The 20,815-nt window shown below is 42.9% G+C and overlaps 2 protein-coding genes and 1 non-coding gene across 3 annotated transcripts in view; all 3 read left to right on the top strand.

Annotated features, from left to right (window-relative positions):
• Window positions 1-9,781, top strand: part of LOC141178704 (oocyte zinc finger protein XlCOF8.4-like) — a 32,426-nt gene extending 22,645 nt beyond the window's left edge. Inside the window, exons 4-9 of the mRNA XM_073660583.1 lie at window positions 5,096-5,243; window positions 5,373-5,552; window positions 5,636-5,759; window positions 5,844-5,941; window positions 6,137-6,227; window positions 9,266-9,781. Coding sequence (XP_073516684.1) covers window positions 5,166-5,243; window positions 5,373-5,552; window positions 5,636-5,759; window positions 5,844-5,941; window positions 6,137-6,227; window positions 9,266-9,771 — 1,077 coding nt within the window. The 5' untranslated portion in view covers window positions 5,096-5,165 and the 3' untranslated portion in view covers window positions 9,772-9,781. The remainder of the gene's footprint in view (window positions 1-5,095; window positions 5,244-5,372; window positions 5,553-5,635; window positions 5,760-5,843; window positions 5,942-6,136; window positions 6,228-9,265) is intronic.
• Window positions 9,782-9,895: 114 nt separating this feature from the next.
• On the top strand, window positions 9,896-17,971 carry LOC141178703 (uncharacterized). Its single transcript, XM_073660582.1, has 7 exons — window positions 9,896-9,913; window positions 10,165-10,314; window positions 10,444-10,623; window positions 10,708-10,831; window positions 10,915-11,012; window positions 11,210-11,300; window positions 14,724-17,971. The coding sequence occupies exons 1-7, from the start codon at window positions 9,896-9,898 to the stop codon at window positions 15,845-15,847; spliced, it is 1,785 nt and encodes a 594-aa protein (XP_073516683.1). The 3' UTR covers window positions 15,848-17,971.
• LOC141178736 (U5 spliceosomal RNA) lies at window positions 12,244-12,363 on the top strand. The gene has a single exon (XR_012254855.1). It is a non-coding gene; the product is annotated as a U5 spliceosomal RNA (small nuclear RNA).
• Window positions 17,972-20,815: the final 2,844 nt, after the last annotated feature.

Genomic DNA, 20,815 nt, shown 5'->3' with positions numbered 1-20,815 from the left:
CATTTTTATCATCTGGTCAGAGACGAGTGAACAATTTCTTGAATTTGTCAGGGAACTCAATATCCATAGAGTGGGCCTTAGATTTATATCAGAGTTTAATTATGACAGTTGCCTTACTCAAGAAAGAACGGGATGGGACCCTAGGGACACTCATCTGCCATTAACCTATGAGCACTAATAAACTATTAAATTACTAAAAAAAAACAAGCAATATGCAAGGGCCAATTTTTACAGTTGAGTAGAAACTGCTCTAATGTCACAGATATTAATATACAGGCAATAGACATGAACACCAGATTCAAGGAAAAAGGTACCTACAGTACATTTTGGATTACGCACAATTGTTTGCAGAAAAACAGGATAGACGGACACTCCTCCATGCCTAACCGAGAGACCCAGAAAAATATGGGATAACACAAGTAGTAGGAACTTGTCACAATCAGAGTGACCTTATCTTTAATATCCGCAGAAAACACTAGTATAGTATGTACTTGTGGTCGACCCTGACCTGAGGGTGCTGTGGGATCTACTCCCACAATAACTTGTCAATTATGGACCGTTTAGTGCATAGTTTCTATAAAAATTTGGCTAGGTAGAAGAATCTGTGGTTTCTTTAGTTGTGGAGAAAGTTGTACATGTAATTGGATGAGACCATATAAATCTTTCTCGAGTTCATCTACGGTTGAAGCCTTTTTCCAGAGGGATTATTCTAACTGTAAAACCTCAGGACTTGTATATGTGGCCACATGCAACTGCCCCCTAGATTATGTATGCACGACCAAGAGGATTGTGGGGGGGGCATTTGGGCGAAATACGCCATGGCCGGGACACCTCATTAGTGAGACACATGAACAGTGCACATTGAGGTGAAACCAGAGACATCTCCTTTTGCATCATTGAGGTGGTTAAACCCAATGTGAGAGGAGGTGATCTCATTAGATGTATCCTCAAAATGGAAAGTGAGTGGATTTCCAGACTGGATTCACAAGCTCCAAAGGAACTCAGTGAGCAAATTTCCACCAACGTCACATTGCACCACAGACTGTCCAGAAGTTGGCAGATGCTTTAGTCCAGGTCTGGGAGGAGATCCCACAGCAGACCATCCACAACCTCATCAGGAGCATGCCCAGGCATTGTAGGGAGGTCAAACAGGCACGTGGAGGCCACACACAATACTGAGCCTCATTTTGACTTGTTTTAACGACATTACATCAAAGTTGGATCAGCCTGTAGTGTGTTTTTCCACTTTAATTTTGGGGGTGGCTCCAAATCCAGGCCTCCATTGGTTAATAAATTTGATTTCATTGTTGATTTTTGTGTGATTTTGTTGTCAGCACATTCAACTTTGTACAGAACAAAGTATTCAATGAGAATATTTCATTCATTCAGATCTAGGATGTGTTATTTGAGTTTTCCCTTTATTTTTTTGAGCAGTGTATTTTGATGTTGCCCGCGAGCAGATTCAATCAGGGGACCAACCAATTTCCATAGCAATTCTCTTGAATGCTCTACAATAATGGGCAAAGGCACAAGGGGACTTCGAAAGTGAGAGGTGGGGGCGGTTAATTGGCGTGTAGGGCAAGACTTGCAATACTTACATCCGGGCCAATAGAACCTCTGCACAATCTATTCCTGCGTTTTTTCCACTCCCAGATATCTCCCCAAGACATGTCAATGGGCCATGTCCAACACCTTCTGTCTATAGGGGCCCGGCACTATTAACTGCTCCACTCGCTCCTCCCTCACTTTCTTGACCCGGTATGACTCCCCACTCATCATAAAATGGGGAAACCTTGTGTCAACCCCCGGCTCCTGTGTAACCCCATTTATAACAGTGACATTATTAAAGGCTTCCTTCAGAGTTAGGTCCCAATGTTGGGCAAACCCAAAATTCTCACTGGTCACCCCTAACTCCGGAATGGCAGACTCGGGGGGCACTACCTCCTTATCCCCAATAAGGACACAAAAGGGAAACCTGTCTGACTCTGGGTGTGGTGATACCTCCTCAGGGTTAACTGGTTTCTTATCTGAGCCAGCGAACCTGGAACTCTTCCCCCACACATCCCAAAACAAACAAAAGTCCCAGCCTATAGTAATAGGGTGCAACAAGTCCTGAACGACGCCGACCTCGTGGGACTCAGTACCGTGAGCCATTTCAATGTCTACTCTGGCCATGGGCTAGTCCTTAGCATTACCATGAATGCACCGACCGCCAACTTTTTTTCCCCGGGATCATTTGAAGAGGAAGGGTGGCCATCATAAGGGTCACCAGACTCCCGGATTCTAGCAGTGCCGTTACCTCCTGTCTGTTGTCCTTCACAGAACATGCTTGTGGCCCCTCGCTGGGTTTACATTTCACACTGCAGGTCGGATAAGCTTAATATGAACAATGGCGTCCTATGCTGCAGTCCATCGGCTCAGCTGACAATGGGCGGCTATATGGCCTGGGCCGTGGCACCTCGAGTAAACAACATCACCTGTAGGGACCTTAGGCACCACCTCCCCCGCCCCTTTGGACCTTGGATGGCCCACCCCCTTTTGAGTCTCCGCCCCCTGTTGGGAACCCCAGTATGGAGTGGGCTGCCTTCCCAAGGAACCTTCAACCCCCTGGTATCTCTTGACCAGTCCAACCAGGTCATCCGCATTCCAGGGATCACCCTGGGCAACCCAAGCCTGTATGGGCCTTGGCAGGGAGTGCACAAACGGGTCCATCACCACCCGCTCTACCATCTGCGCAGGTGTAGGGGAATCCGGTACCAGCAACTTCTGGACCAGGTGCAACAGGTTAAACATTTGGAAGCAAGGTGGATTGTCCCGGTGATTACCCCAGCGGTGAACCCACTGCGCCCTGATAGTCATTGTCACCCCCAAGTGGGCGAGAATCTCAGTTTTTAGCTTGCCATACCCTTTGGCGTCCTGCAAAGCTAAATCATAGTACACCTTCTGGGGCTCTCCCGTCAAGTATGGCGCCAATACCTTAGCCCACTGCTCTGGCGCAAGTTTCTCCCTCTCAGCGACCCTTTCAAACACCGTTAGGAAGGCCTGAACGTCATCCACCAAGGTCATTTTCTGCAATGCCCGTTGTGACATGCAGAAGTAGTGCTGTTGCTTTAAAAGCATTCAGCAACTATTAGCAGTAACACAAGCACATGAGACAGGAAGTGTTGTGCTCCAGAAGCATCCAGCAACTAAAGGGGTTAACACAGTCACAGGAGTACAGTGTCCATTTTAGGACATGATCAGATATCAAAATCAAACATCATAATGATGTCAGTTTGAGGCTAAATACCCTGTCTGACAAGTGTTTCTGAAAAGTGATTTTGATAAGTGACTTTTACAACTGTTCGCTGATGGGACTTGAACCTAAAATTCTGTATCAAGACACCAGTGCACTAACCACTGAGATATTAACTCAGTTGAAGAAACCTAGGAGTTCCATCTGGTTATATGCTTTTCAGTTCAAATCTGATTGAAACTCATTGGGACTTATGCACAGACTGCAAGCAAGACCAATTCAAATGATGTTTGATTTTGATGTGTGAGTCTGATGTGTGACTTTCTTCAAACATTAGAATCAGAATCACAATGACTTTTACTCACCCTGAGTATTTTCATGGTTGATCTCATAAGACAAGAAAAGCTGCCAGTTACTATCACTTGCCTGGATAGCTCAATGGTAAGGCATCAGCCTCTGAAACTAAAGTGTCACAGTACAAATCCCAATAGAAATATTATTTTTTTTTTTAACTATCCCTGTTTAGCACACAAACTACAGGGGTGTTTTACTTTTAATATCTGACATTTTGATTGTCATCCTGACGTGTTAAGAGTTTCCGACACGCTGTGCATTTGCATGGTAAATTACATAGCCAAAGTAAATTGGGAGGCACTAATTTACTACATATCTATTTCCAAGTGACTGTTCATTTGCATAATTTCTTAAAGGGGTCTAATGATAACCTTTCTTTTTTGTCAATTTTTCTTTCCATCCACCCAAGAACTGGCTGCAAACTCCCAATTTACTTTTGCTATGTAATTATTATAATTATATATCACTACCTAATTAATCAAATAATGAACCTACAGTTTAATGGTAAGGCATCTGTGTCACATAGTTTTGGTTTGAAAGGATAATAGTAATAATAATAATAATTAATAATAAAAAGTTCAGTGTCCCTACAGGTTTTTCTTGGCTTATGAGATTAACCATGATAATACTTAGTAATTGTGATTCTTATTCTGATGTGTGAGAAAAGTCAGATATCAAAGCCAAGCATCAGTGAAGTTTGTGTGCTCGCCAGCATCATTTAAAAAAACAAAAGTTTATTTTTTCTGCATCAGTGATTTAAACTCAGAACTAGTGATGGGCGAGCACTAAAATGCTCGGGTGCTCGATTCTCGGGTTGAGCATATTGGAATACTCGGGTGCTCGACCCGAGCAACGAGCCCAATGTAAGTCTATGGGAAACTCGAGCATTTTTCAGGCGGCTCCCCCTGGCGGTCTGTTTTTGATCAAAAATAGCATGAAAGCTATCCCACCATGGCAAGGTGAACCTATTCGGGATAGTCCTACTCTGTATAATATTAAAAACCTTACCATGTGTCAAAGCCTCAAACTTCTGTGTGTGAATCAATCATGAGATCAAATGTGATAGAAGATTACAGTCCTGGGAAGATGGGAAACATTCATATAGACGACTGGTGGAGATGTAGTCAGTGACGGACTCTGGCTAAATATGTTTCTAGAGCCGTAGTAGAAGATGAATGTCGTCCTCATGAAGTAGTTATTTCTCATGTTACGTGTAATGAATATCTTCTGCAGTATTGCTAATGCCGATTCCAGTGTCTGTAAATGAGACGAGAATTAGCTTTATGGAAGATGAGTCTATGAGAAACATGTTCAGCTGCAGACTCCAAGGAAGAAACTGCTTGGTGTCTGTGGCCTAAAATATATAGGTTTTATTACTAGATGTAAAGAAGAAAACTAAATACTGTAAAATAATAAATCTCATATGCTTCCCTTATTATCTCCAGTAATTGTATTATTACACAGGATTTTTATGATGTTACATAGGCTCATCATCTTCTCATTCAGGTCCCTACAATATCGGATCCTCTCAGTGAAGATCAATTAAACAGAATTTTCCTGATTTTACCCATCAAAGATGGATTTGGACAGAGACAAGATGGCGGAGAGGATATTACACCTCACCCTAGAGATCCTCTTCCGTCTTACTGGAGAGGTGAGAGATTCTGATGATGTCACATTACATCGTTCTTATCTATGGGAATAACAGATGGACAGAACTGGAGAGATGAGGACTCTGGAAATGTCTGTAGTGAGATTTATTAATGTCTCTCTCCATAACCAGGATTACAGAGTAGTGAAGAAAACCTCTAGTGAGCGCCGTCAGGTCCATGTGTCTGAGGGATGGGGAAGACCCCTGAGCCCATTCACAGCTCCTCCATCTCAAGCCTTGATACATGAGGACATCAATGACCAGAAGATCCTAGAACTCACCTACAAGTTGATTGAGCTGCTAACTGGAGAGGTGACACTGCTGGGAATACTGGGAAATTATACAGTAACACAATGAAAGGATCGGGGGGATGACTGTATCATTGTATGTGTCAGGTTCCTATAAGATGTCAGGATGTCACTGTCTATTTCTCTATGGAAGAGTGGGAGTATTTAGAAGGACACAAAGATTTGTACAAAGACGTCATGATGGAGGTTCCTCAGCCCCTCACATCACCAGGTAATAGGACAGGACTAAATATACACGGCTTATAATTATCTGTATGTAAAGAATGAATTCAGTCCCTGTATGTGTTTCCTACAGATCTATCCAGTAAGAGGACAACACCAGAGAGATGTCCCCGTCCTCTTCTTCCACAGGACTGTAAACAAGAAGATCCCAATGTTCCTCACGATCATCAGGTAGATGGAGAGAAGGTGTCATGAGATCTCCCCTATGATGTGTAGATGGCTGTGAAGGTCTTGTGTTCAGTCTTGTTTTATCCACCAGTATTATGTGTTTTCTATTTGTGTAATGAGAACGGTGGAGATGGCAGGATTACAGCCGATCATAGATGGAACTTCTCATCTGTTTGTGACTTACAATATTTGTTTCAGGGTGAAGATCTGACCCATATTAATACTATAGAGGCATATGTAAGGGGTGATGAGTGGTGTAAAGAGGAGATTCCCACATATGACTACCCAGGTGAGTAGTAACCACTAAATGCAGAGAAGTCACAGATTCTTCTCAGTCACCGGCTGTGGCTACTTTATCAGTGGTGGAGTCCGGCCGTATCACAATCGTGTGATCACCATTTTGCCTCTAGACCACAACATTCTCTTCCACCCAAAACTGTTCAAATGATTTTGGGCATTGAAACCCTTTTCCATAGAACTTACAACCTGGAGGATCCACCTACTCCATGTGATTAGGAGACGTTACCTGCCCAGATCTGTAAACCACAAAGCCAGAAAATTACTTGAAGAAAAATATTATGGTGGGACTGTAAGAGAAAGTGGAGGGTAATGATGGTGTTGGCATCCTAGATCCCTGATATCTTATTGGATAAATCTACCTTTTCTCCCTTCTGTGCTGCTGAATGTGCTCATATGGTCCCTACAAGACCAGGTCCAGTCTTTCTGGCCAAACTTCACTTTTATGATCAACAACATTAAATGTGCAGTGAGGACCAAGTGTGAATTTCTGTACATTAACAGAGTTTCCCTTTATCCTGACTTTTCAATTTCTTTTAAAACCGACTAACTTCAAACCAGATTGTGATAAACTAAACAACAAAAAAAATTACACCTGTGCCATGATATATCTCTAAGCTAAATTTAAGACCCATCAGCTCTGCACTATTATAACAAGTTCTCTTTGAACGTCTAATATTTCTTCTTGAAACTCATCTGACAGAAAATATTGTCCCTTACGATAGTTTAGATTGCCAAGAGCCCCCGAGCCCCATACTCTAATTACCCCAGAGAGGTTTCACCACTAGTTACTCACTACTTACTGATGAAGACTGTTGAGTTTGATCATTTCAGTAGACGTATTATTGTTACTCACAGTTTTGACTATAGTAGTTAGTGCACAAAATACTCTGATTTAACCCCTTCCTGCAGCCAGTTTTGTGTTCCTATCTGGGCCCATTTTTCAAATCTGACGTGTGTCACTTTATGTGGTGATAATTTTGGAATTCTTCACAAAGGATAATAGGAAACAAATGGACCTTACAAATAATATTCCAACTTCTCTTGAATCTGACAATACCCGATATACTGTTGTACACTACTGTCTGGGCACATGGCCGGTTAAGAAGGGCAGGAGCACCATTTAGCTATTTGAATGCAGATCTTGCTGGGATAGTGTGCAGACACAATGTATTGGGGACACTGTTCGTTGTCACCTGGCAGCTCAAAAGATGGCTACCACAAACAGGCTTAGCGCTATCTACTCCATTATCCAGATCCCAGGGTTTGCCTTTAACCCCTCTACATGGATTTGTACTAAGAGAGAGACCCCCTAAGCTTGGGCCACAGTGTTACCTAATGTTCTGTGGTGTGAGATGGCAAGAACAATAGTCAGATAGCCGGGTCAGAACATGGAGGTCAGAGAAAATACAAAATCACACAAAAGTAGTCAGTAAACGGGCCAAGGTCACAACAGAACACAAATACACAAGCCGGGAGCTGAGCACAGAGGACTGAACCGGAGGAGAACAAGGCTGTATCTGGCAGCTGCCGGCAATATGCTTCCAGCTTTAGTAGGGTGCGGTGCTCTCCAAATGGCTGAAGCAGGGAGCAGATTACTCCAGCTGGACAGCACACACACCCATACTGCCAGACTGGATAGTACTAATGGTCCCAGGCACCCTAATCTTAGTGGCTGGACAGAGCCTGGGCCGCCCAAAGCTTCTGGTTCTGACGTCTCCTCCATCACCAGCGCCGCCTGCAGGATGAATAAGGCGGCTCCTGGTGAGAGAAGCAGACGTCGCAGGAGCAGATCCCAGAGGAGATGGGACCCACCATTTACAGAAGCCCTAATGTGACCAAATTGCAGAAAACCAGAGCAGTAGAAATCCCCATAAAGTGACACCATTTTGGAAATTATAATCCTCAGTGAAATAATCTATAGGAGTAGTGACTATTTTGACTCCACAGGCGCTTTCCAGATATTATCACGCAGTGGATGTTGGAGAGTGAAAATTACAAATATATAATTTCATTACCCAACACATAGTGCCCAGATTGTGCTCCAGGAGACACACACCATCAATTAAGTGGGTTCTTCTCACTATAGTAATGTCAACTACATGGATGCTAAATGTGTTTTGGGCGCACTGCAAGGCTCAGAAGTGAGGGGGAGATCTGACTTTGGGGGAGCGGATATTACTGGATTGGTTTATGGAAGCCATGTTGCTTTTCAAAAGCCTTTGAGCCACTAATAATGTGGAAACCTCTGGTTTTCCATTGACAGATGATGGACCTGAGTGGGGACTTGTTTTTTTGTGAGATGAGTAGAAGTTATTATTGATATTATTTTCGCCTACATAACATTTTTTGGTGGCTTTTTATTCTATATTTGGGAGGCAGAATTAACAAACAGTTGAACACTACGATCCACTGGTTCATCCTATGAGGTTTTCTATTAGTCTGTGAACTGTTATTGTCTTGGTGAATAATGACGGCTAACATAGGTCAAAATTTTAAAAAAATCACAGAAAAAGATACAGCCTTACTAACACCAAATCATATAACAAATGCACTAGCAGGATGCCGCAGACCCCCATGATAAAGGTGGGGGCAGCGCAGGTGCAAAATGCTGATGAAGCAACCACTCACAAACCTACCAATTCATGGAGGGGGCGGTTGCCTAGTATTAAAGATGCAAACAGATGAAGCTTGCACAGGACGCCAGTCACACAGGTAGGTTTGATGCACAGTGTCTGGCTTAGGATACTGATGATATCCATACTATTACATCAGGAAGGCTGCCCAGTACTATATAAGTGCACCCCACATGGACAGACACCCCAGTACACCCAACCAACACTAAAATGCTAATGCATTTGTTATCTGATTTGGTGTTGGTAAGGCTGACTTTTCTGTGATGTTTTCTTGGTAAATAATGATACTTTTACATAAAGTACATTTTTACGTAGAGTTTAATTAGAAATATTCAACAATGTAAATTTTAAGGATATGTTATTCATAAATAATAATTGGTTTTATTCTTGGCAGATGACTGTACCAGGAGATCAGAGGAACAGCTGACATCTTCAATTTTTAAATCAGATGATCTTGAGATCCCACAAGATACAATTGAAGTGAATGCCATTAACCCAGATATACCATCATCCCTTCACAGCAAAGATCAGTCATCTGATCATTTGAAACAGGTCCTGTCTTCTGATTCATTACCGACTACTAAGGAAAATCAAAGTCACAAAATGAGCATTAAAAAAGAAATTGCTCCTAAAGCAAAGAAGCCATTTTCATGTTCAGAATATGGAAATAGTTTTTCCCTCGAAAAGTCTTTTCTTAAACATCAAAGCATTCACACCGCAGAAAATAGATTTTTTTGTTTCAACTGTGGGAAATTTTTTAACCAGAAATCAAATTTTGTTAATCACCAGAGAAGTCACACAGGGGAGAAGCCTTTTTTCTGTTCAGGCATGAGATCTAACGTGATGGAAGATTACAGTCCGGGGAAGACGGGAAACATTCATATAGACGGCCGGTGGTGATGTAGTCAGTGAAGAACTCTGGCTAAATATGTTTCAAGAGCCGTAGTAGAAGATGAAGATGTTGTTCTCATGAAGTAGTTATTTCTCATGTCACGTGTAATGAATATCTCCTGCAGTATTGCTAATGCCGATTCTAGTGTCAGTAAATCAGACGAGAATTAGCTTTATGGAAGATGAGTCTTTGAGAAACGTGTTCAGCTACAGACTCCAAGGAAGAAACTGCTTGTTGTATGTGGCCTAAAATATATAGGTTTTATTACTAGATGTAAAGAAGAAAACTAAATACTGTAAAATAATATATCTCCTCATATGTTTCCCCTTATTATCTCCAGTAATTGTATTATTACACAGGATTTTTATGATGTTACATAGGCTCATCATCTTTTCATTCAGGTCCCTACAATATTAGATCCTCTCAGTGAAGATCTTCTATTTAAGAGAATTTTCCTTATGGACCCATCAAAGATGGATATGGACAGGGACAAAATGGCGGAGAGGATATTACACCTCACCCTAGAGATCCTCTTCCGGCTTACTGGAGAGGTGAGAGATTCTGATGACGTCACATTACATCATTCTTATCTATGGGAATAACAGATGGACAGAACTGGAGAGGTGAGGACTCTGGAAATGTCTGGAGGGAGATTTATTAATGTGTCTCTCCATAACCAGGATTACTCAGTAGTGAAGAAGACCTCTAGTGAGCGCTGTCAGGTCCATGTGTCTGAGGGATGGGAAAGACCCCTGAGCCCAATCACAGGGCATCCATCTCACCCCTTCATACATGATGACATCAATGACCGGAAGATCGTAGAACTCACCTACAAGATGATTGAGCTGCTGACTGGAGAGGTGACACTGCTGGAAATGCTGGGACATTATACAGTAACGCTATTAAAGGATCGGGGGGGATGACTGTATCATTGTATGTGTCAGGTTCCTCTAAGATGTCAGGATGTCACTGTTTATTTTTCCATGGAGGAGTGGGAGTATTTAGAAGGACACAAAGATTTGTACAAATACGTCATGATGGAGGTTCCCCAGTCCCTCACATCACCAGGTAATAGATAGGACTAAATACACACGGCCTATAATTATCTGTATGTAAAGAATGAATTCAGCCCCTGTATGTGCTTCCTCTAGATCTATCCAGTAAGAGGACAACACCAGAGAGATGTCCCCATCCTCTTCTTCCACAGGACTGTAAACAAGAAGATCCCAATGTTCCTCAGGATCATCAGGTAGATGGAGAGAAGGTGTCATGAGATCTCCCCTATGATGTGTAGACGGCTGTGAAGGTCTTGTGCTCAGTCTTGTTTTAACCACCAGTATTATGTGTTTTCCTTTTGTGTAATGAGAATGGTGGAGATGGCAGGATTAGAGCTGATCATAGATGTGACTTCTCATCTGTTTGTGACTTTTACAATATTTGTTTCAGGGTGAAGATCTGACCCATATTAATACTATAGAGACATATGTGAGGGGGGATGAGCGGTGTAAAGAGGAGATTCCTACATATGACCACCCAGGTGAGTAGTGACCACTAAATGCAGAGAAGTCACAGATTCTTCTCAGTCACCGGCTGTGGCTGCTTTATCGGTTGTGTACTCCGGCTGTATCACAATCTTGTGATCACCATTTTGCCTCTAGACCACAACATTCTCCTCCGTCCGAAAATGTTCAAATGATTTTGGGCTTTGAAACCCTTTTCCATAGAACTTACAACCTGGAGGATCCACCTCCCCCCTGTGATTAGGAGACATTACCTGCCCAGATCTGTAAATCACAAAGCCAGAAAATCACTTGAAGAAAAATATTATGATGAGCCTGTAAGAGAAAGCGGAGGGTAATGATGCTGTTGGCTTCCTAGAATCCTGATATCTTATTGGATGAATCTACCTTCTCTCCCTTCTGTGCTGCTGAATGTGCTCATATGGTCCCTACAAGACCAGGTCCAGTCTTTCTGGCCAAACTTCACTTTTATGATCGACAACATTAAATGTGCAGTGAGGCCAAGTGTGAATTTCTGTCCAATAACAACAGAGTTTCCCTTTATCCTGACTTTTCAATTTCTTTTAAAACCGACTAACTTCAAACAGGATTGTGATAAACTATACAGAAAACATTACACCTGTGCCATGATATATCTCTAAGCTAAATATAAAAAGTTCACTTTAAATGTCTAATATTTGTTCTTGAAACTCATCTGACAGAAAATATTGTCCCTTACGATAGTTTAGATTCCCAAGAGCCACCGAGCCCCATACTCTAATTACCCCAGAGAGGTTTCACCACTAGTTACTCACTACTTACTGATGGAGACTGTTGAGTTTGATCATTTCAGTAGATGTGTTGTTGTCTATACTCACAGTTTTGACTATAGTACTTAGTGCCCAAAATACTCTGATTTAACCCCTTCCTGCGGCCAGTTTTGTGTTCCTATCTGGGCCCATTTTTCAAATCTATGGAAAAATACTCTGGCTTCTCTTCAGAACGTAAAAATCTTTCGCCTTTACTAAAGATTTCCGTGGAGAGGAGCAAAACTGAGTTTTGTGGAGATATTTTTTTCTATTTTTTTTTTTTTTTTAAGCACAAATTGAGAGATTGCGGGGAATTTTACTTTGATTTTACACAATGACTGCAAAACTGCTGAATGGTTTGTGGTATCGGGTTATTTATATTCTGGGCATTGACTGAATGCTTTTGGTTTTGTTTTTTTTACCCTTAACTGAAGGATGCTCCAAAAATGGAAAGAAAAAAACAACCACAAAGAGCTGAAAAATGGAGAGCTTCATCTGCTCCCCCAAACCCGCTATGTGGTTAAACCACTAAACCTGTTAAAGAGGTTATGTACGGTTGTCCTGAGGAAGGTGTTGGTGGTCTCTGAAAAGCGTAGACAATAAACCTACATTTTTATCCATACTAATGGTTTGTCATGACTCCAGAGAGCGCAGAAACAACTTCCTTTCCCAGTACCTATCTCTGACATTTTTCAAATCTGACGTGTGTGACTTTATATGGTGATAACTTTGGAATTCTTCACAAAGGATAATAGGAAACAAATGGACCTTACAAATAATATTCCAACTTCTCTTGAATCCGACAATACCCTATATACGGTTGTACACTACTGTCTGGGCACATGGCAGGTTAATAAGGGAAGGAGCGCCATTTAGCTATTTGAATGCAGATTTTGCTGAGATAGTTTGCAGACACAATGTATTGGGGACACTGTTCATGGTCACATGGCAGCTCAAAAGATGGCTACCACAAACAGGCTTGTCACTATCTACTCCATTTTCCAGATCCCAGGGTTTGCCTTGCTCATCATCCTATAACCCGTCTACATGGATTTGGACTTAGACAGAGGCCCCCTAAGCTTGGGCCACAGTGTTACCTAATGTTCTGTGGTGTGAGATGGCAAGAACAATAGTCAGATAGCCGGGTCAGAACAAAATCACACAAAAGTAGTCAGTAAACGGGCCGAGGTCACAACAGGAATCAAATACACAAGCCGGGAGCTGAGCACAGAGGACTGAACCAGAGGAGAACAAGGCTGTATCTGGCAGCTTCTGGCAATATGCTTCCAGCTTTAGTAGGGTGCGGTGCTTTCCAAATGGCTGAAGCAGGGAGCAGATTACTCCAGCTGGACAGCACACACACCCATACTGCCAGACTGTATGGTACTACAGGTCCCAAGCACCCTAATCTTAGTGGCTGGACAGAGCCTGCGCCGCCCAGAGCTTCTGGTTCTGACGTCTCCTCCATCACCAGCACTGCCTGCAGGATGAATAAAACGGCTCCTGATGAGAGAAGCAGACGTTACAAGAACAGATCCCAGAGGAGACACACCATGTGACCAAAATGCAGAAAACCACAGCAGTAGAAATCCCCATAAAGTGACACCATTTTGGAAATTATAACCCTTAGTGAAATAATCTATAGGAGTAGTGACTATTTTGACTCCACAGGCACTTTCCGGAAATTAGCACGCAGTGGATGATGGAGAGTGAAAATTACAAATATATAGTTTCATTACCCAACACATAGTGCCCAGATTGTGCCCCAGGAGACACACACCATCAATTAAGTGGGTTCTTCTCACTATAGTAATGTCAAATACATGGAGGCTAAATGTGGTTTGGGCGCACTGCAAGGCTCAGAAGTGAGGGGGAGATCTGACTTTGGGAGAGCGGATATTGCTGGATTGGTTTATGGCAGCCATGTTGCTTTTCTAGAGCCTTTGAGACACTAATAATGTGGAAACCTCTATTTTTCCACTGACAGATGATGGACCTGAGTGGGGACTTGTTTTTTGTGGGATGAATAGAAGTTTTTATTGATATTATTTTTGCATACATAACATTGTTTGGTGGCTTTTTATTCCATATTTGGGAGGCAGAATTAACAAACAGTTGAACACTACGATCCACTGGTTCATCCTATGAGGTTTTCTATTAGACTGTGAACTGTTATTGTCTTGGTGAATAATGGCGGCTAACATAGGGCAAAATTTAAAAAAATCACAGAAAAAGATACAGCCTTACTAACACCAATAATCGTACCAATTCATGGAGGGGGCGGTTGCCTAGTATTAAAGATGCACACAGATGAAGCTTGCATAGGACGCCAGTCACACATGTAGGTTTGATGCACAGTGTCTGGCTTAGGATACTGATGATGTCCATACTGGGCAGAAAGGCTTCCCAGCACTATATAAGTGCACCCCACATGGACAGACACCCCAGTACACCCAACCAACACTAAAATGCTACTGCATTTGTTATCTAATTTGGTGTTGGTAAGGCTGATTTTTCTGTGATGTTTTCTTGGCAGATAATGATACTTTTACATAAAGTACATTTTTACGGAGAGTTTAAGTAGAAATATTCAACAATATAAATTTTAAGGATATGTTATTCATAAATAATAATTGGTTTTATTCTTAGCAGATGACTGTACCAGGAGATCAGAGGGACAGCTGACATCTTCAATTTTTAAATCAGATGATCTTGAGATCAAACAAGATACAATTGAAGTGAATGCTATTACTCCAGATATACCATCATCCCTTCACAGCAAAGATCTGTCATCTGTTCCTTTGAAACAGGTCCTGTCTTGTGATTCATTACCAACTACTAAGGAAAATCATAGTCACAAAATAAGCATTAAAAAACAAATTGCTCCTAAAGCAAAGAAGCCATTTTCATGTTCAGAATATGGAAATAGTTTTTCCCTCGAAAAGTCTTTTCTTAAACATCAAAGCATTCACACAGCAGAGAATAGATTTTTTGGTTTCAACTGTGGGAAATTTTTTAACCAGAAATCAAATCTTGTTAATCACCAGAGAAGTCACACAGAGGAGAATCCATTTTCTTGTTCAGAAAGTGGAAATTGTTTTACAGAGAAATCAAGTTTAATCAGACATCAGATAACTCACACAGGGGAGAAGCCATTTTCCTGTTCAAAATGTGGAAAATGTTTTAACCAGAAATCAGATTTGGTTAAGCACAAGAGAACTCACATACATGAGAAGCCTTTTTCCTGTTCAGAATGTGGAAAATGTTTTAGCCGGAAATCAGATTTGGTTAAGCACAAGAGAACTCACACAGGGGAGAAGCCTTTTTCCTGTTCAGAATGTGGAAAATGTTGTAGCCGGAAATCAGGTTTGGTTAAGCACAAGAGAACTCACACAGGGGAGAAGCCTTTTTCCTGTTCAGAATGTGGGAAATGTTTTAACCTGAAATCAGATTTGGTTAAGCACCAGAGAACTCACACAGGGGAGAAACCTTTTTGCTGTTCAGAATGTGGGAAATGTTTTAAAGATAAATCAGTTTTGGTTAAGCACAACAGAACTCACACAGGGGAGAAGCCTTTTTCTGTTCAGAATGTGGGAAATGTTTTAACCAGAAATCAGATTTGGTTAAGCACCAGAGAATTCACACAGGGGACAAACCTTTTTGCTGTTCAGAATGTGGGAAATGTTTTAACCATAAATCAGATTTGGTTAAGCACCAGAGAACTCACACAGGGGAGAAACCTTTTTCCTGTTCAGAATGTGGGAAATGTTTTGTGAAGAAATCATCACTTCTTAGTCACCAGAGAACTCACACAGACGAGAAGCCATTTTCATGTTCTTAATGTGGGAAATGTTTTACACGGAAATCAACTCTTAATAAACTTTAGAGAAGTCACACAGGAGAAAAGCCTTTTTCATTTTTAACCGAATATTGTATCTTCATAAAGGGGTTGCCCACTACTAGGACAACTCCTTCTCATTCCTTATGTTTGGCCTTGTTAAAATAAAAACACTCATGCGCACTCCCTGTTCTGGCGCCGTTTCCATCGCGTTTCCATAAGGATGTTACATCACACAAGATTGTTACATCACACAATCCTGCTCCCAATCACCGCCACCTTCAGACGTATTGTACATCAACAGGAAGGACATGGCCTGGACATAGCACCAAGAGAATGCACACACTGAATGCACTCTCTTCAGACCGTGTTCCTGGGGGAATTATAAGCAATTTACAGCCTCAAACATGCTGTCCGATATGGGAAAGAAAGAAGAGATCAGAGGTTAATCTGAGGTCCTCCACCTCCGTCAGCATGTCTGGTATGCAGCGTTTCTTATGGAAGGTCTTATCTTCCTGCTCCGGAGCTATTACTGCCTCACCTCAGTGTGGAAAAAGAAGCAGTCTTAACCCTCATGATGACAGACAGCTCCAGCCTGTAAGTCCTGCACCAACTTCTCTCTTAATGTAAGCCTCACAAGAAAACAGCTCCACAAATCTCCCTGTACTCTCACCAAAGCCCCCATACTGAGCAGTGCTTGCTTCACAGGGACATTTACCCCCCAGCCACAGGGAATTCTGATATGGGGAACAACATAACTGATTTGTATATCAGATTGCGTCTATCCCTTCTAAAGAAGATATGGAGCAATATATTCAGAGGCTGGAGACCACATACAATACTGAAATACGTCCCCTCGCTTCTATCCTGTCACAGCTTACTGACAAGGTACAGAGATTAGAGGATAATGTTGTCCAAGTTAGAGGCCATCATAATGCTCAGAAACTAACACTGGATCTTCACAGCCCGTAAATAAACCATCTGTTTAATATGGTTGATGATCAAGAAAATCACAATAATATCTGGATAAAGGGTGTACCTGAAAGCATCAATGCACAAGTGATTATGCCAACACTGCGATCATTATTCATAATATCCTTGGTGATCCTATTGATAAGGAGGTGGAGATTTAAAAGGCGCACCGGACAATAGGCAATCATGGCCCAGATCCTGAGTGTCCAAGGGACATTATCTGTCGCATACATTTTTTCAATGTAAAAGAGGCCATTGTGAGGAAAGCAGAGGAGTTGGATCCTGGTGATTTAAATGGAAAACACATATAATTGCTCACAGATCTATCCTGAATGACACTTGCTAAAAGAAGGGTATTGAAACCACTACTTGATGCCATCCGGGAAAATGGCCTGATGTACTCCTGGGGGTACCCATTCCAGCTGTATATTTTCAAAGATCCAAGCAACATGAGACCTTTCTGTGATGCCCTGGACATTCCATATATCTGACTGGCCACCTGATCCACCATTGCCACAGAGAGTTCCAGCACGTCGCAGAAGGTGTTCAATGGATCAGGAACTTGATGGTGACGCAGACAGATGGGAAAGGAACCTGCTAATCATATGAGCTCCTGAAATGAATCTTGTCTTTCCTGATGAGAGACAGTTTGCAGATGCTTACTTATTTCTTTAAGCATATAATTAGATACATCTAAATAGAGCATTAGGTGCCACTCTTCCACTATATAGAATGTCTAAGTTCATATAAGATCTTAGACCGGCATATAAGTTGAGTTCACATGATACTACTGTAATATCAGGCTGTATTACATTACTTGCTTTATATTCCATGGTTCCCCCTATTAGGAATCCTAGAACTGAAAGTTTGACTTACGCCTGTAAAGACAACCCCCAGTTAGGGACTTGCATTGGGATCTGCTTGTTTCGCAATTTCCTACTGTTTTGATATATTCATAATCTATACTTCTTAGACACTGAGAGGTAGACGTTACTATCTACCGTCTATACTTCCTCTTTTCTCTTAATCTTTCTCTCTTCCATTCCCCCTTTTTTTCATATAATATGGCACAACTCAAAACTTGTTCATTGAATGTTAGAGGACTTAATGTTCCAGAGAAAGGAGCTCAGGTATTTTATCGTAGGCATAAACAGCACGTACATTTTCTCTTTCTTCAGGAGTCACACTTTAGAGGCGATTATATACTGTACCCCAGTTAACTAATAGATATTATTCATCTTGGCGTCCCAGAAAAATGCTGTTTTGAAGTCTAAGGTGCTGAGTATCGGCCGCCACAGATCACTGCTGCATACTATTGTAGAAACACTGTCTGACACGGAGAGGAGGTTCGTGTTTGTTAAGATCTCCGTCTACTCCAAAATTTTGACTTTGGCAAACTTCTATCTCCCTAATTGTGACCAAATTAAGACATGCCGTCATTACTTAAACAAACTAAAATATTTTGCGGAGGACCTTATCATCATTGGAGGTGACTTTAATTTTGTCTTGGATCCTTCTTTAGACGGTTCCCTGGGCTGGAGTCACCAATCTAAAACACAAACAAAAGCTTTGCTAATTGTGCTTTGGTCTCAACCGGTTGATGTATGGAGGATACTACATCCAGACGTAAAGGATTATACCTATTATTCTCCTTTACACAATATGCATAGCCATATAGTCCTTTTCTTAATTAGCCGTCACTTGCCTACATGGCAACCTCCATCTCAGGTAGGAACTGCTGTATGGTCAGATCATGCTCCTGTATATTGTAACTAGCTATTGAACCCGTTCTACGCCCGGGTGACGAGCATTTTTATTGGTATATAGTCTCCCATGCGGGTATGTGCTGCCCCCCTCCTGGTATTTCTGCTGCCCCCATCATCCTATCCCGGTATGCATGGCACCCCTCATCCCCATCCTGGTATGCATGGCACCCCTCATCCCCATCCTGGTATACATGACACCCCTCATTCCCAATCCTGTTATGCATAGCACCCCTCACCCCCAATCCTGGTATGCATTGCACCCCTCATCCCCAATCCTGGTATGCATGGCACTCCTCATCCCCAATCTTGGTATGCATGGCACCTCTCATTCCAAATCTGGTATACATTGCACCCCTCATCCCAATCCTGATATGTATGGTACCAAATCCCTCATCCTGGTATGCATGGCACCACTCATCCCCCAATCCTGGTATGCATGGCACCCCATCCCTCTTCCTGGTATGCATGGTGCCCCTCATTCCTATCCTGGTATGCATGGTACCCCTCATCCCTATCCTGGTATGCATGGCACCACTCATCCCCCAATCCTGGTATGCATGTCACCCCATCCCTCTTCCTGGTATGCATGTCACCCCATCCCTCTTCCTGGTATGCATGGTGCCCCTCATTCCTATCCTGGTATGCATGGTACCCCTCATCCCTATCCTGGTATGTATGGTACCACTCGTCCTGGTATGCATGGCACCCCATCCCTCATTCTGGTATACATGGCACCCCTCATCCCAATTATGGTATGTATGGCCTCCTCATCTCAGAAACCTGGTATGCATGGCACCCAATCGCTCATCCTGGTATGCAATGCATGCCTCATCCCCAATACTGGTATATATGGCACCCAATCCCCTATCCTAGTGCGTATGGCACCCCTCATCCCTATACTGGTATGCATGGTACCCCTCATCCCTATTCTGGTATGCATGGTACCCCTCATCCTGGTATGCATGGTACCCCACATTCCTATCCTGGTATGTATGGTACCCCCCATCCCTATCCTGGTATGCATGGTACCCCGCATTCCTATCCTGGTATGTAGGGTACCCCTCATCCCTATCCTGGTATGCATGACACCCCATCCCTCATCCTGGTATACATGGCACCCCTCATCCCAATTCTGGTATGTATGGCCTCCTCATCCCAGAAACCTGGTATGCATGGCACCCAATTCCTCATCCTGGTATGCATGGCACGCCTCATCCCCAATCATGGTATATATGGCTCCCTCATCCCTATCCTGGTATGCATGGCGCCCTATCCCCTATCCTGGTATGTATGACACCCCTCATTCCTATCCTGGTATGTATGGTACCCCTCATCCCTATCCTGGTATGCATGGTATCCCGCATTCCTATCCTGGTATGAAGGGTACCCCTCATCCCTATCCTGGTATGCATGGTACCCCATCCCTATCCTGGTATGTATGGTACCCCTCACCCCTATTCTGGTATGCATGGCACCCCTCACCCACCAATCCTTGTATGCATGGCACTCCTCATCACTATACTGGTATGTATGGCACCCCTCACCCCCCCAATCCTGGTATGTGTGGTACCCCTCATCCTGGTATGCATGGTACCCCTCATCCCCCAATCCTGGTATGCTTGGTACCCCTCATCCCCCAATCCTGATATGTGTGGCCCCATCACCCCCCAATCCTGGTATGTATGGCACCCCTCATCCCTTTCACGCTGCACACATACAAAAAAATAAACACTTAATCTTACCTTTCTTCTCTGTGCTCCAGCACTGAAGTGTTCTGTTCTGCTGGAGGCTGGGGAAGGAGTGCGGCTCCGGAGTACGCACATGCCCATACCGCGCTGTCCGGCGCCATTTTGCTGAAGACACACTGCAAATGTGTCTTCAGTAAAATGGCGCTGGATAGCGCTACGTGAATGTGCTGATTCCGACACCTTCACTCCTGCCCCAGTCTCCGGCGAAGAGAGGCGACGCGGCAATGCTCCTTCCGGTCAGGTAAGTATGGCGCCGGGAGATCGCAGTATGCGTTCAGTGTCTACGCATACCGTGATCTCCGGCGCCATACACACTCCTCTTACCTGTAACGGCACAGTCTATAAAGGCTTCAGACAGAGACATGCATCTCCCGTTATATTATAGATCTGACTATGCCGGACTCCACCAAGGCTTCAGAT

The sequence above is a fragment of the Phyllobates terribilis genome, unplaced genomic scaffold, assembly GCF_046119375.1.
Source record: "Phyllobates terribilis strain yellow unplaced genomic scaffold, ASM4611937v1 Scaffold_29__1_contigs__length_15306474, whole genome shotgun sequence".
Classification (NCBI taxonomy): Eukaryota; Metazoa; Chordata; class Amphibia; order Anura; family Dendrobatidae; genus Phyllobates; species Phyllobates terribilis.
Note: the sequence above shows the minus strand (reverse complement) of the source record. Positions and strands in the feature narration are given on the sequence as shown.